The 15,376-nt window shown below is 43.2% G+C and overlaps 1 protein-coding gene across 1 annotated transcript in view; it reads right to left on the bottom strand.

The window, feature by feature from the left end:
* Window positions 1-15,376, bottom strand: part of LOC122789882 (mast/stem cell growth factor receptor Kit-like) — a 666,793-nt gene that overhangs the window by 116,785 nt on the left and 534,632 nt on the right. Inside the window, exon 11 of the mRNA XM_044057314.1 lies at window positions 14,244-14,355. Within this exon, the coding sequence (XP_043913249.1) occupies window positions 14,244-14,355 (112 nt within the window). The remainder of the gene's footprint in view (window positions 1-14,243; window positions 14,356-15,376) is intronic.

Raw genomic sequence — 15,376 nt, 5'->3', positions numbered from 1 at the left:
TCCTTGAAAAGCAGGGGGATGGAGGGGGAGGTTGAGAAGCAAGTAAGAGACAACAGCACAGATGGAACGTTATGGCAAGTACATAACTTTTTTATCTGATGTTGCTGCCTTCATTTGCTCTTCAACCTCTAGGACAGAGTCCCCAGCTACTAAAGAAACTTGGGAGGCCCTCTAGGAAGGATACTCTGGAGCACAGCGGAACCAAAGTATGCCCTGGCCCTGGAGATCATGTCCAGCTTGTAATGGGAAATAAAGGTATGATAGCTGGACCACGTAGCAGCTGCACAAATTTCATGTATGGAAGCCTGGACCAAAAAAAATTGTAGTAGTAGAAATAGATCTGGTAGAATGGGCTTTAATACGACCAGATAATGGAATGCCCTTGGAGGAATAACCAAGTTTGATACAACTGGTAAAGCAATGGGCTAGTGTAACCTTGGAATCTGGTTTACCTAATCTGAACGTAGAAAAAAATATAAAAAGTTGATCAGATTTCCTGAATGTTTTAGTTCTGTCCAAATAAAAGTGTAGGATAACCCCTCTTTTTTTGAAAGTTTGGAAAGAACACCGAAAGACTGACGACTTGGTTTAAGTTAGCCTCAGAACCGACCTTGGGCAAAAAGGAGGTATTCACATGTAAGTTAACTCTGTCCTTATGGAAGATAAGATATGGAGATTTGCAAGACAAAGCCTGTAGTTCCAAAACCCTCTTAGATGAAGTAACAGCCATCAAGAAAATAATTTTCCAGGTAAGGAACTTTGTCTACTTTTGCCGCAGGTTCAAAAGGGGATGACACTAAAGCCTGAAGAACTAAGATGATGTCCCAAGGAAAAGCAGGATCCCTGACAGAACAACATAGGAAAAAGGTACCCTTCAGGAAGGCCTTGCATAGTTTAGATGAGGCTAGGGAGAAAGAGTTCTCCCCTACATGAATATTGGAAATTAATGCAAGTTGTACCTTAATCGTAGAAAAAACTTGCACCAGTATTAAAAAGATGAGCCAAAAATTCCAAAACTGCTGGTACAGGTGCAGAGAAGGGGTCTAACTTGTTCTGATGAGCCCAGACAGAGAATCTTTTCCATTTACTGAAGTAAAGCTTTCTTGTAGAAGGTTTGTGAGCCGCAACCCAAATTTTTCAAACTGGGGAGGAAAGGCCAGCATTTCTAGCCATCACTGGAGGTGGAGAAACCAATCGGTTAGTCTCAACTTTGGGAGATCTGGATAGGTGAGTTTCGAGGGATAGGATGAGAGATCTGCAGAGTCCAAGGTGGACAAACCAGGTAAGACCAAAGGAAGGAGAACCACACTTGATGGGGCCAAAAGGGGGCAATGAGGATGACTTGGCACTTCAATCTGTGTGCTTTACGAAGAAATGTGGGAATGAGTGGAAAGGGAGGGAAGACATAAAGTAGACCAGGGACCAAACATGGACTACAGCATCTCTTGGTGATTCTCCCGGCAGAGGGATCAGGGCAAACAACTTGCTGCACTTGATGTTGGAGGGAGATGCAAACAGGTCGCAGCAAGGTTGACTCCATCTCTGGAAGATCATATTTTCCACTGAAGGGTTTAGAAACCACTCATGAGGCATCAGGATGGTTCTGCTGAGCTTGTCCGCTAGAATGTTTGATTTCCCCAGAATATGCGTTGCTACAAGAAAGCGATTTGAAGAGATCGTCCATTACCACAGCCTCATGGCCTCTTGACACAAGGGATAAGACCTGGTTCCTCCTTACTTGATGATGTACCAGACTACCAACATGTTGTCTGTCTGAACTGCAATAGTTCCGGCAGGGAGAGAGAAATGGAGGGCTTGCAATGTGAGAACCACCATTCTCATCTCCAGAACATTTATATGCAAACTGGTCTCTAGGGGGGATCACATGCCTTGAACTGTCTGTCTGAGACAGTGCCACTCTCACCTGAGTTGAGAAGCTTCCGTGGTCACAGTGGCTGAGGGGGAGAAAGGCGAATGGCTGGCCCTGGAGAAGGTCAGCTGATTTTATCCACCAGATGAGAGACTGTTTGCATGCCCAGGAGATCTTAATATGGTGGTTCAGAGGATAACACAGAAGTGACCACTGGATGGCTAGGTTTGACTAAAGCACTCTCATGTGAAGGCGGGCCAAGGTTATCAGAGTGATTGTCACCACCATGGACCACAAGGCCCGAATAACAAGACTGGCTTGGGGCAAAGAAGTGTCCATAACCTGTCTGACATCAGATCTCAGACTGGAGATTCTGTCAGGAGTAAGAAGAGCTGTGGACCAATGGGTGTCCAAACAAGCTCCAGTAACGTCTATGACATGAACAGGAATCCGATGAGATTTGTTTAGATCAGTGATGGCGAACCTTTTGGGTTCGGCATGTCAAAAATTCAGATTCAGAAAATGTCTATCTTGACTCTGCTGGCGTGTCATCCCCCCTTCCCCAAACAAAAGACAAACAATTCTTTACATAATTATTTATTTAAAAAAATACAGTCCAATTGTATGCTGCTATGTACTATAAAAGTAAAAGAAAAATCAGTGACTTACAATACAGAAAATGATATGCACACTGACAATTGGGCTTAAAAGTAGTGCACTAAAAAATTATCCTACTTTTAATAGTAATTTTGAATTGAACTGAAAAAAATATGGAACACATTGCATTTAATTTGATTAACATCAATTAATGAATTTTTTGTTGCTGAGTTTTAATAAATAAGTGCAGGGTCACATATTTCTTGTGTTTTTGTTTCTTTTGTAACTTGGGTGTTGGTGAACGCTGGTGTATCACCCAAGGCGTCAAAACACGCATGTCATAGGTTCACCATCACTGGTTTAGATTGATAGATATGCCCAAGAAAGAGGCTTGCTGAAGTAGGTATTCTCTGGCTTGAAGAAGTTGATGCCTGGTGGGAGCGGTTAGGAGCCAATCATCTAAGTAAGTAAACACCTAGAATTTTGCAGTCTCAGGTGAGCTGCTACCATTGCCATGCACTTGGTGAACACCCGGAGGGCTGTGGTGAGACCAAAGGACAGTGCTCAGAATTGGTAGTGACTGGCTCCCAGCCTGAAGTGGAGATACCTTCTGAAGCTCTTGTTCATCTTGATGTGATAGTATGCGTTCTGAAGGTCTATAGAGCACATCCAATCGTTTTTCTGCAGGAAGGACAGAATGGACTGTAACGTGACCATTCGGAACTTTGAATTGGTAACTGACTTGGGAGTGTAAGATCCAGAATGGGTCTAAGGTCTCCCATCTTTTTCGAAACTAAAAAGAATCCTGAGTAAAAGCTGGATCTCAGCTGGTCTGGGGGGACACTTTGGATGACTCTTTTTGAGAGCAGCTTTACAATCTCTAACGCTGCAGCCTCCCTTTGATTGGGCTGTACATCGGGGAGGATCTCCCTTGGAGGAGGTTTTTGGGAAAAGGGTATAGAATAGCCTCTGGATATAATCTTTAACATCAATGATCTTGTGTGATGGCTTCCCAGGCTGTTGGGTATAGAGATAAACATCCCCAACTAGCTCCAGAATAGAGTAGCCAGGAAATTCATTGGGATCGCTGATTGGGCCTGTGCGATAAAGAATCTTGAGACCCTGATTCATCAGACCGCTCTCTGTTGGGAGGGTGGCATCTGTTATTATAACCATTTCCCCCTCTGCCTCTGGAAGAAAGGTGCCCTTGTAAATCCTGGAAAGGACTCTACGACTTATGGAACTACACCTTCTTACCTCCACACCGGTTCTTGGAAAAGGACCTTGGCAGGGTACAGAAGCATATCCCGACAGCAGACAGGGTCTTCCCGGCCTTTTCACTTTGGGAGAGTGTGTCTTTAACTGTTGGACCAAAATGGGTCGATCCATCTAAGGGAGCATTCACAAAAGATACCTTATAGAGTTACAAAAAAATCCCATAGCCACATCCAGGCATGGCATCTGACCATAATGCCTGATCCGGCAGCCTGTGAGGCACCCCTCTGCCGCATGAGAGATTAACCTCATGGATGTGTTGAAAATAGATTGGCAGGTGGCCATTTTTGAAGAACAGGACCCTGGGACAGACCTAGACAGTTCCTTGACCAAGACCCTCTGTAGCCAGGTTACATGTGCCAGGTAGTTCAGCACTCGCAATGCGAAGGTCGCTGAAGCATAAATCTGCTTTCCAAACCTGTCCAAGGCCCTAGACTCCTTGTTAGGGGGATGGAAAGTGGATCTCTGCTGGGCTAGTTCCTTTTTGGTGGTGGCTACAACCACGGCATCAACAGGAATCCCTTTAGTCCAATGTGGTCAATCAGCAGAGGCACTAAATATCTTATCAGGCCTCTTAGGGGATAGAGTCTACTGTGTCCAGTTCCTTCCACAAACTGCAAGATACAAGGTTCATAAGAGGGTCCGGGGGGGGGGGGGCACCCAAGAAGTAGATGGGCCTGACCCAATGGCTTCCAGAAACACCGATTCCTCTGGATTAGAGCTTTTGTAAGACCAACCACCTTTCTGGTGGAGAGTTTCCATGATGTCTTCAAATAAGACATACCCGGGTGGAGATCTGGGTGACCCTTTTCCTTCAAGATCAGTGCCCTCAGTGAAGGAGTTCAAAGGAGAATCCAGTTGTCTCGTTTTACACATACACTTCGGAGGGACCTCTTCATTCCTGTGTTCCGCAGAGGTATAGGACGACTCAGGGGGTTCCAAATGGGAAACAGGTTGGAAATCCTTCTGGGTAGGCTGCCCCGGAGGCAACAGAGTAGATGCCTCAGATACAGATAGGGAGGACCAGAGACCAAACCAGGCAGAGTCAAGGTTCTTTTGAGGGCAGAGAGAACCCTCTCCATCACCTCAAAAGATACAGGAGATTGTGACACCCCAGGCACCCCCGCCGGAGCTGAAGCTGTCGAAGGGGAAGTTCTGTGAGTCCCAACCACTCTGGATCCGAGTGGGAAGTCGGACCAGAACTGTCAAACATCGAAGCCTCAAGAGGAAGAGACAGCTCTGAAAATGTTGTAGCTGACATCAACCCCTCAGAACTGGCACAGAAGCTACAGCTCTAGGAATCGCTAGGCTCCGAAACAGTGGCAGCCAGGCAAGACAGGGAGACCATTAGAGTTGAAGTAATCATACCTGTCGGCTCCAAGTTCTTGAATCCAGGGAGCCTTGGACCAGATAACTCAGAAATTTGGGGTCGGATCAGAGAAGGAGCAATAGGAGTGTATGTCGGGATACTGCTCACAGACCCAGGAGGGGACATAGCAGGCAGGATCCCCAGCTGGTTCTGTGCCTTGAGGAATTTTACCATCATATACTCCATCTCGGCTTCACAGAGGCTATGGCAGGACCTAACAGAGGAAGTCACTGAAGCAGGCCTGGAAGAGGGCCTAGGCTGCTGTAAGAGAGGGGACTTTGGTCTAGAAGACACACACTTGGAGGAGAAACTACGGCTCCGATGAGTAAAGGAGGCGTGAATAAATATTAGAGCTGAAACAGGCTTCGAAATTTTGGTGGAAAGATACCCAGAGAGGTGAGATCTGCGGGGAGATTTCTTCCTATCCTTGTGTTTCTTGGTAGGGCGCTGAGCTCCTGAAGTGGAAGGGGTGGCTGAAGAGGAAGAACTTGGGAGAAGCCCCTTCATAATGAGTTTGTTCCAGTCGTCGATAAGTGCCCGTTGGTTAAAACGGCACAGACAGTACATGAAGAATCAAGATGAGCCGTCCCTAAAGAAACAAAACACTCAGCATGTGCATCAGAGACTGGGATTTTGTGCCCACAAGTACTGCACTTTTTAAACCTCATGGGTTTAGAATCAGCCACGCTCAAAAAATGGCAACAACAGCAACAGTAGCAAAGCAACAAACTAAAACAATAAGGAAATGGCCTGACCTAAGCACAACACTAGAGAAAAACTATAGTAGTATTATTATTAGTATTAGTATTAGTATTATTATTGTTATTATTATTATTGTTATTATTATTATTATTATTATTGTTATCATTATTGTTATTATTATTATTATTATTATTATTGTTGTTGTTATTATTATCATTATTATTGTTGTTATTATTATCATTATTATTGTTATTATTATCATTATTATTATTATTATTATTATTATTATTATTATTATTATTATTATTACTAATTGTTTTTGCAAGGCTAGGAATGATAAAAGTATATAGATACAAAAGGTCTGGCTCAAACAGGCAGAAGGGAACTGGTAGGAAAGGGGAGGAAAGAAACTCTAAAAAAAACTCTTTCCCAGACAAAAAAAGGAGGTAGAAGGAAGAGCCAGGCCAAGAAGAGACAGAACTAACCATAAAACCTTGAGAAAAGTTTTTAAAAGACATCACTCACTGAAGAATTCCTTGAGGAGCTCAAGAGTCAAGAACCAGATGCTTAACTAAATATGGCAAACAAGAGCTGAGGGATTTGGAAGACAGGGGCATCATGGGTAGGGGAGGAGCTCAGATGTTGGAGCCTACAGCTTTGGTATATGGCCAAGTTGGAGCAGATGTCTGGATCCGAAACCCATAGGTTGAAAAGCAATGAAGGCAACAACATCAGATCTGACAAATACAACACTATTCCCAATACACACAAGAAAGACAGAGACATTTACAAACACTCCTATATGAAAAGAATACCCACCCCGAGTTAAAATACCCACCCTATTTAAAGCAATACAAAATACACTACAGATTAAAAAGCCTAAGTTATTTGTCTAATATTGCAATTGAGTGAGTTAAATACTGACTATGGATACAATAAATAAATATTGTACTTACGTGGAACATATGTAAATATATATTGCACAAATAAATAACAATTGACTTATGTGTGCAGACGCCTGGTACTACTGCCCGAGTTCAGAAGTTTAGTCACTGTAGGTTAGAAACTGTCATTGAATCTTGTAGCCCTGCAGTGGATGCTGCAATACCTCCTGCCCGATACCAGAAGCTTAAACAGTCCATGCACAGGATACGTGTTGTCCTGTATTATTTTGGTGGCCTTTCAGATGCTTCTTGCAGAATAAAGATGTTTTATCGATGGAAGAGTGGAACCTGTTACCTTCTCTGCAACCTCAGCACTTTGTAGCGCCTTCCTTTCTGTAACTGTGCAGCTTCCAAACCACAGTGTGAAGATGCAGGTGAGGATGCTCTCTAATGCCCCTCTAGGGAAGGTGGAGAGAATATAAGGAGGGTACTCAGCATTTGTCAGCTTCTTAAAAAGTGGGGGCATTGATGCACTTTTTTGACCTGTTGGTTGGTGTTTCTTGACTATGAGAGATCCTCTGATATATGTACACCCAGGAATTTTGTACTCTTAACCCTCTCCACACTCTTACCATTGATCCTGAGCACTGGGTTGTTTGTTCTTTTCCTGAAGTCAATGATAATCTCTTTGGTCTTCCTTACATTCAGATCAAGGTTGCTCCCCTCGCACCAACTGATCAGAGCCCTTTCATACTCTTTTGTGGTGAACCCCACAACTGTGGAGTCATCAGGAAACCTGTTGCCATGGTATGACTTGTGCTTAGCATAGCAGGTGTGAGTCAGGATAGTGAATAACAGTGGGCTGAGAAAACATCCCTGTGGAACCCCGGTGTTAACCTTGATGCGTTTTGGTGTGTTCTTACCCAAACTCTTCTATCAGCTGCACTGATACCACCATATTAAATGCAGAGCTGAAGTCTATGAACAGCATCCTCACATAGTTGTCTTTGCCCTCTAAATGCTGAAGGGATATGTGTAGTGCTACTGATATGGCATCAGCCGTGGATCTGTTAACTCTAACCACAACTACACACCCACCCTAACAAACCATACACACACCTTCGCGGAGGCTCTCAATAAAAATCTACTCAAACAGCAGATATCTCCAAGGCAGAAATGCACCTGATCACCACATTAATCACGAGACACATAACTCTCCTAAACAGTGTACCACTCAACCAAAGCCCCTAAGGCAAAACAGCCTGCTCACCACACTAGTCATAGGTGACTTGATAGTCAGGCACACTGATGTCCCACTCACTAGGCTGAATAAGGAGAAAGTAACAGTCAGCTGCCTGTCAGGTGCCAGGACCCGCCACATAACGCATGTACTTTGGTCCCTCAACAACAGGTACAAATATGACTCTATCATTGTACATGCGAGCGTGAATGACCTGAGATGTACCTCCCTGGATTACACGAAAAGAGAGATGGAGGAGCTCTTGGATTATGTAACCCAGGCGGGTAAGCCAGAATTATACCACAGTACAAGCAGAAAATGATTGATTTCAAAAATTTGCTAAGTTTCTGTTGTCATTCTAAGGGGATCCAATATCTGTTCAGACCTAGATGCTTTGCCACAGATGGCCTGCATCGGTCACCCCTGGGCTTCCGGATACTGGCCAAGACTCTTGCCATACCTATAATGCCTTTTTTAGGCAGTGTTCCAAATACCAAATTACCACCATAACAGCTACAAACAAATGCAATCTGAGGGTCATGCTGCTCAACGCTAGAAGTCTAAATCTCAAAATGCACTTGCTCGAAGCACTCCTTAAAATGGAGAACATCGACATTTGTGCTGCAACAAGAGACCTGGTTCAAGGCAGCAGAAACACCCCTCACTATCAGGCTAAACTCATTCCACATCTTTCGGCCCCAGAACTTGGATCGAAGATCCAAAGGTGGTGGTGTTTCCATATAAATAAAGGATGCGCACACCTCCAGACTGATTGCCCAACATAATGCATCAGAGATACTTCAGGTGCAGCTAACATTGGGTAAGACAGCGATTCAGGTTGTAGCCTGCTATAGGTCCCCAACCATGTCCCAAGACTCACACTCCATGTTCCTAAGCATCCTGGAGAATATTATCGTCCAACCTGACATTCTCATTCTGGGTGACTTCAACTACCCATCCATTAACTGGGAAAACTACTTATGTACCAATACACTTACCCAGCGTTTCCTGGAATTCATTAATTCCAATGCCCTGGACCAGTTTGTTCTTACCCCCACTAGAGGTAACAACATTCTTGAACTGGTCTTTACTAACATGGGCAACCATTGCTCTACACCATTAGTCAACTCCTTCCTGGTTAGATCCGACCACAAACTAATCACCTTGGAAATCCACCCCCCCCCCCCGCCGGCAAAAGTAACCACCATGAAAAACTTCTCCAAAGCTAACTTTGGGCTCCTAAAAACAGAGGTGGCTAACTTCACGGCACCCATGCAAATGGAGAACAGCTGCATGACCGCCGGATCATACACCAATGCACTGTACGCACACATACACAAATGCATGGATCTCGCCATACCCAATAGAACCACGACGTACTTCTCCAAAAAAAGAAAGCAAATCTGGTGGTCCCCTGCCACAAACAAACTCTACAACAGAAGGAGGAAACTGATGACGAATAAGGTGAAGTCCCAAGACTGGAAAAACTCCCGTATCAGCCTCAACAAAAAGTTGAGATCCCTCATCAAATCCTTTAAAGCCAGCTATGAAAACAGAATTGCAACAGATAGTAAAGGCAAACACAAGGCCTTCGATAGTTATGTAAAGAATCTCCATGGCAATACCCAGATTTACTCTGAGCTACTGCACAATGGTACCTTCTATACCAAGCCAACAGATATTGCCAATATACTGGCCAACCGATTCAGTGCCAACTTTACCCCTCTCTTCCCCACTAAAGGACCAAACACAATACCAGTAGATTGCCAAGCACCCAGTATTACTGCTGCACAGGTTAAAACAGCACTGTCCAAGGCCAAGAATACAGCTTCTATGGGACCTGACAATATCCCTGTCTGTGTTCTACATGAACTACAGAATGAACTGGCACCTCACCTGTGTGCCCTGTTCAATCAGCCTCACCTCAGGCTTTGTCCCTACAGCATGGTGCACTGCAACAGTCATCCCTCAACACAAAGAAGGAGCGACTACAGAACCTGGGAACTATCGCCCCATTAGCCTGATGAGTCTGCTATGCAAAGCTATGGAATGCATCATCATGGACCTAATAAACAAGGACATAGGGAATCTCCAAACTTTGGATTCCACACAGTTTGGTTTTGTGAAGGGTAGATCATGCCTGCTCAACCTGGTCGACTTCTCTGAATCAGTCTCCACAGCTGTGGATGATGGCAAGGTGGTTCATACAGCCTACCTTGATCTGGCCAAAGCCTTTGATACCATTCCCCACTCAGCAATCATAGAAAAACTCACTAAGCTAGGCATCAATCCCTGTATCACTAGGTGGGTTGCAAACTAGCTCACAGATAGAACCCACAGTGTGAAAGTAGCTGACTCCAAGTCAGACTGCCGACCAGTCATGAGTGGAGTCCCACAGGGTTCGGTCCTGGTTCCTCTCCTGTTTGGTATCTACTTCTCTGAAGTCCAGGCCAACATGAAGGGACTCTGGCTGACAAAGTTCACAGAAGATTGCAAGTTGGGACTATTACTAACTCCCCAAGTGATGTTAACATCCTACAGAAAGGCCTCACTGAGACCAACAACTGGTGTCAGAACCATGGCCTTAAGCTCAATGCCAAAAAATGTCGTCATCTCTTTTGGGAAAACCCCGGTTCCTGTGAATTACCACATTGATGGTAGTCCACTGAACACAGAAGGCATTACAAGGGATCTGGGAATACAGGTTGACAGCAGCCTCTCTTTTGACCACCACATTGCCACTGTTGTCAGAAAGTCCTTCTATGTGGCATATCTCATTAATAAGGGTTTTGCATCCAGGAAGAAAGAGGTCATCATCTCTCTCTACTCTTCCCTCATTAGGCCAATCATTGAGTACAATGCCCCATTTGGCATGTACCTCACTAGACACCTGCAACAACTGGAGAGGCCGCAAAAGTATCTCACAAAGAGGATCCTAAGCCTTAAACACTTGTCTTATATGGACAGACTCAAAAAAATCCTACTTAGAGGCTATCTCTGCTTGACTTACAAAGCCATGTCTGACTCTGCTCTGTTAGAAATGCTACATCTAAAGAAATCTCAGTCCCTCTGCACCACACGCTCCAGAGACCTCAACCTCATTACCACAATCAACAGAACAAGCTGGAGGGACAGGTTCATAACCCAGAGACTGCCCATATGAAATAAGACTTCCAATACATGTCAAACAGAGCACCTCACTGGCTGTCTTCAACAGAAATCTTGATGAATGGATGTGAAATAGAAAATTCACCCTGGGGATCACTCCAGTGGCTCTACTCGACAGAGGCACTGGGAACTAAGGTCGGTGGCATAATGCCAGGGTAATCCTATGGGTTAGGCTTGTAAAGGCTCCAGGGCCATTAGCCTAGTACACACCTATGAAACTTACCCAAACTGCAGAGTCAAATCAAGAGTGCTTTGTGATCAACCACTCAATACATTTCATAAGTGGATGCCAGAGCGACTGGTCTACAGTCGTTAGGGCTGGAAGGAGTGATTTTCTTAGGTAGTGGGAAGATGTTAGTTTCTTTGCAGCATGAGGGTACTTTCGCCATGGCAAGAGAAGTGTTAAATATTTCCTTAAGCACTGTGCATAGCTGATCAGCACAGCCTTTTCATACCTTGCCAAGTATGTTGTCTGGGCCAGCAGCCTTCCTGGGGTTCACTCTCCATAGCTCTCTTCTTACCTCCTCTGTGCTGTGGCTGAGCACTGCATCCTTCTCATCAGTGGGGAGCTTTAATGCCAACTTTTTGTTTCTTTCGTCAAATCTACCAAAGATGATGTTCAAACACTTCAGGAATTTGTTGCTGCCCTGACTTTGTAGTCAGTGATCTTCTGTATGCCTTGCCATAGTCTCCTTGCATCCTTCATGTCTTCAAATTGGCTCTAGACCTTTCTACTATACTCCTCTTAGTATCCTTTATACCCCTCCTCAGATTACCTCTCTCTACTACCCCTCCTCAGATTACCTCTCTCTACTACCCCTCCTCAAATTACCTCTCTCTACAATTAGGGCTGCTTTTTCCTTAGCTCTGTAAGCTGTGTTTCTTTCCTTCAGAAGCTCATATACCTCAGGGGTGAGCCACGGCTTCAGGTTAGCGCCAATAGTGATAACTCTTGTTATATGTTACCCCATTAATGCGGTTTGAAATTTATTTTATTTTATTTATTTTATTTTACATTTGTTAACCGGGCTAGTCCAACTGGATACAAGTCCATTTTCAGTGGAGGCCCGAGGAGAAAAGCTCCACTATCTACTACATGGTCACAAAAACAGTACATACAAAATTATCACAATGGTTATAAGTCAAGTATGGGTATAAGTCACAAGTAAGAAAGGCAGTAGCAACAATTTCAGGAAGTTTACAAAGAGGGGGATAGAAAGACAAGGAAATTATTTAAGTACAGAAGTGGTAAGAGAAGGGAGAGAAGAATTAAGTTTTTTTAAAAAAAGTTAAGATGAGTGTTATTAGAGAAGTATAGTTATTAAGTCGTAATGTATGCCATCACTACCTCAGTGTATTCACCACTGTTCAGATGCTGATTCACTGTGGCTGCCTCCTTGAACATATCCCAGTTGATTCTTTCAAAGCAGTTTTGGAGGGCCTCCATAGTCCTCTCGGTCTATACTCTGATTTGTTTCGTTGTGGGTTTCTCACTAACGAGTGCAGGTTTGTAAGTTGGTGATAACAAGATTGTATAATGGTCAGAGTTTCCCATGTGTGGAAGTTGCACTGCCTTATAAGCCTTCTTTAAGTTTAAGTACACCTTGTCCAGGATATTATCACCCCTTGTAGGAATGTCCACAGACTAATGGTAGTGTGGAAATATGTCTTTCAGCTCTGCTTTATTAAAATGACTAGCTGGCACGTGTACAAAGTCAGGATATTTGCTCTGCAGCTCACCCTGTGAATGCATAGTTTATTTAGAGCCTCAGTGGTATTAGCACTGGGTGGGATATACACCCCTGTTACACTGACCCCATTCAGCTCCCTGGGCAAGTAAAATGGTCTACATTTAATGGACAGGAGGTCTTAGGTTCTCACAGCAGTGTGATAGTATGATGTCACAGCTCATAGCAGTGTGAGAGTATGATGTCACAGCTCATAGCAGTGTGATAGTATGATGTCACAGCTCATAGCAGTGTGATAGTATGATGTCACAGCTCATAGCAGTGTGAGTATGATGTCACAGCTCACAGCAGTGTGATAGTATGATGTCACAGCTCATAGCAGTGTGAGAGTATGATGTCACAGCTCATAGCAGTGTGAGAGTATGATGTCACAGTTGCTGCACCATCTTTTGTTAACACAGATGCAGACTCCAATTCCTCTGGCCTTTCCACACAGTGTATGTTTTTTGTCTGCACGAAACAGCATAAAAGTCTGTAAGTTCACTGCAGTATCATGTATACTGTCATGCAGCCATGTCTCAGTAATCAAAAATAAGTATTTCTCATATTGTTCTTGTTGGAGAGTTCCAGTCTCAAGTAGTCCACCTTGCTATCCAGTGATCTCACATTAGCTAGGAGTATAGTTGGTAGTACAGGCCTGTAAGGGTTTGCTTTTAACTTTACATCAGTACCTGCTCTGCAACCTCTTTTCCTTGTTCTCTGACATCTCCTTCTCTGTTTTCTTGTCCAACATATTCCAGAAACCTGTCATACCAGTTTCAAGCACGTTAGAGTGTGAAGAGTTAAAATACCCAGCTGTTGTAGCTCTGTGCAAGTAGTAGGCCCCAGATACTCTGCAGATTTCAAGGCATCCAAATAGCAACATGCAGATGTTGACTGTTTGATTTCTAGTAACTTCTGTTTACAGTAAGTTATTGTACCTTCAACTGAAAGTGTTGAAACAGATTTTTTCGAGATTTTCTGTGCAAAAGAAGACAAAATATGCATTATCTGCAAAATGAGCCGACACAGCTGCAGCCACTCAGGGCGCCACCTTTTTTTTTTAATTGCTGGTCTGCCTTCATAAAATGTGTGATTTTCTGACAAATCGCTAAAGATTTCAGTCACTAAATAATGGGAGACATTCAAGTTTCAAGTATCCTTCAGAAGTACACACTAATGTAAAATGTGCTATTCTAGCGGGTTTCTAATTTTATAAAAGCAGTATTTGTTATCTGTCCCTGACATTATTCCTTATTATTTTTGGCTTTGTCCAGGATTCTTAAACTAAGCAGTTGAGTGGTATGTTTCCTTTTTTATAAATATTCATGTAATTTTAAAACATGCAAGAATGAAAATTATTAGTCAGCATGTATGAGAACCTACAGCATAGCATGCAAATGGTTATTACCTAATGAGAATATTTCCCACAGCAGTATCCCATAGGACCAGACGTCACTCTCAAATGTGTACACAGAGTCAAATATGCTCTCTGGTGCCATCCACTTCACAGGAAGACGAGCCTACAACAAAACAGAGATTGTCTTCTAAACTGAATACAAAGGAAACAACCAACACATATAACAACATATCTTTTGCGTTTACTGATGTAAAACATAAAAAGAAGCTTGGCATGTTACTAAACGCTATCCTATGCTACAGTATATATTTACTCTTAAATTATACACTTTCATCAAAAGTGTATCAGAGCTGTGACATCCAATATAAATATATCTAGTAAATGCCTAACATAAGTAATGCACAACTCTTAACATTACTAAGAATTCACTTAATCTGTTATGAGATGCAGCTTTGTCTTTCTAATATTTTAATTTGTATACACTTTTTCTCAGTAAAAAAGGTTAAATTACAAACACACACACAAACACACGCGTGCACACACACACACCAACTGCGATTATTCAGGTGACCAACTTGGATCATTGGATGGTCTGGCATCTATGCCTTGCAAGAGAGAGGAAGAATACGTGCCCGGCCACTGATGCTCAAATATATACACCCCACCAAACCTTTGGCAACCAATACCTATCAAATTTTATTGGGAAGCACTGTTAGGCTTAAAAAGTCCACGTGGGTCAATAGGCTAGTCCCCTACAATGATAACACTATGAAATACAACAGAATCACTTTTAATTGTGTCTGTCCATGAGAATTGTGAGTCCCTACTAGGGAACACTACTAACCCATTGTAGATAATCACTTTGTTTTTATAATTGTTTGCTAATTTCTGTGTAATCTATGCAAGTTTGTCTATGTGGAGCTTTTCTCCCCGGGCCTCCGCTGAAAATGGACATGTATCCAGTCGGACTATCCTGGTAAACAAATGTAAAATAAATTAAATAAAAAATAAAATCTGTCTGCTTAGGCATTGTTAGAATCATACATCCTCTACCATGATAACCCTATGAAATACAACAGAATCTGTCTGCTTACGCACTGTTAAAATCATAGAAGTTTAAGTGTAAGAAGTCAGTGCAACAGTAAATTAATCCTCGAGGATGCATAGTTTTCAACCATCCCTCA

Source organism: Protopterus annectens, chromosome 15.part0, assembly GCF_019279795.1.
Source record: "Protopterus annectens isolate FY-2018-M chromosome 15.part0, PAN1.0, whole genome shotgun sequence".
Taxonomy (NCBI): Eukaryota; Metazoa; Chordata; order Ceratodontiformes; family Protopteridae; genus Protopterus; species Protopterus annectens.
This window is presented reverse-complemented; position numbering and strand designations above follow the sequence as displayed.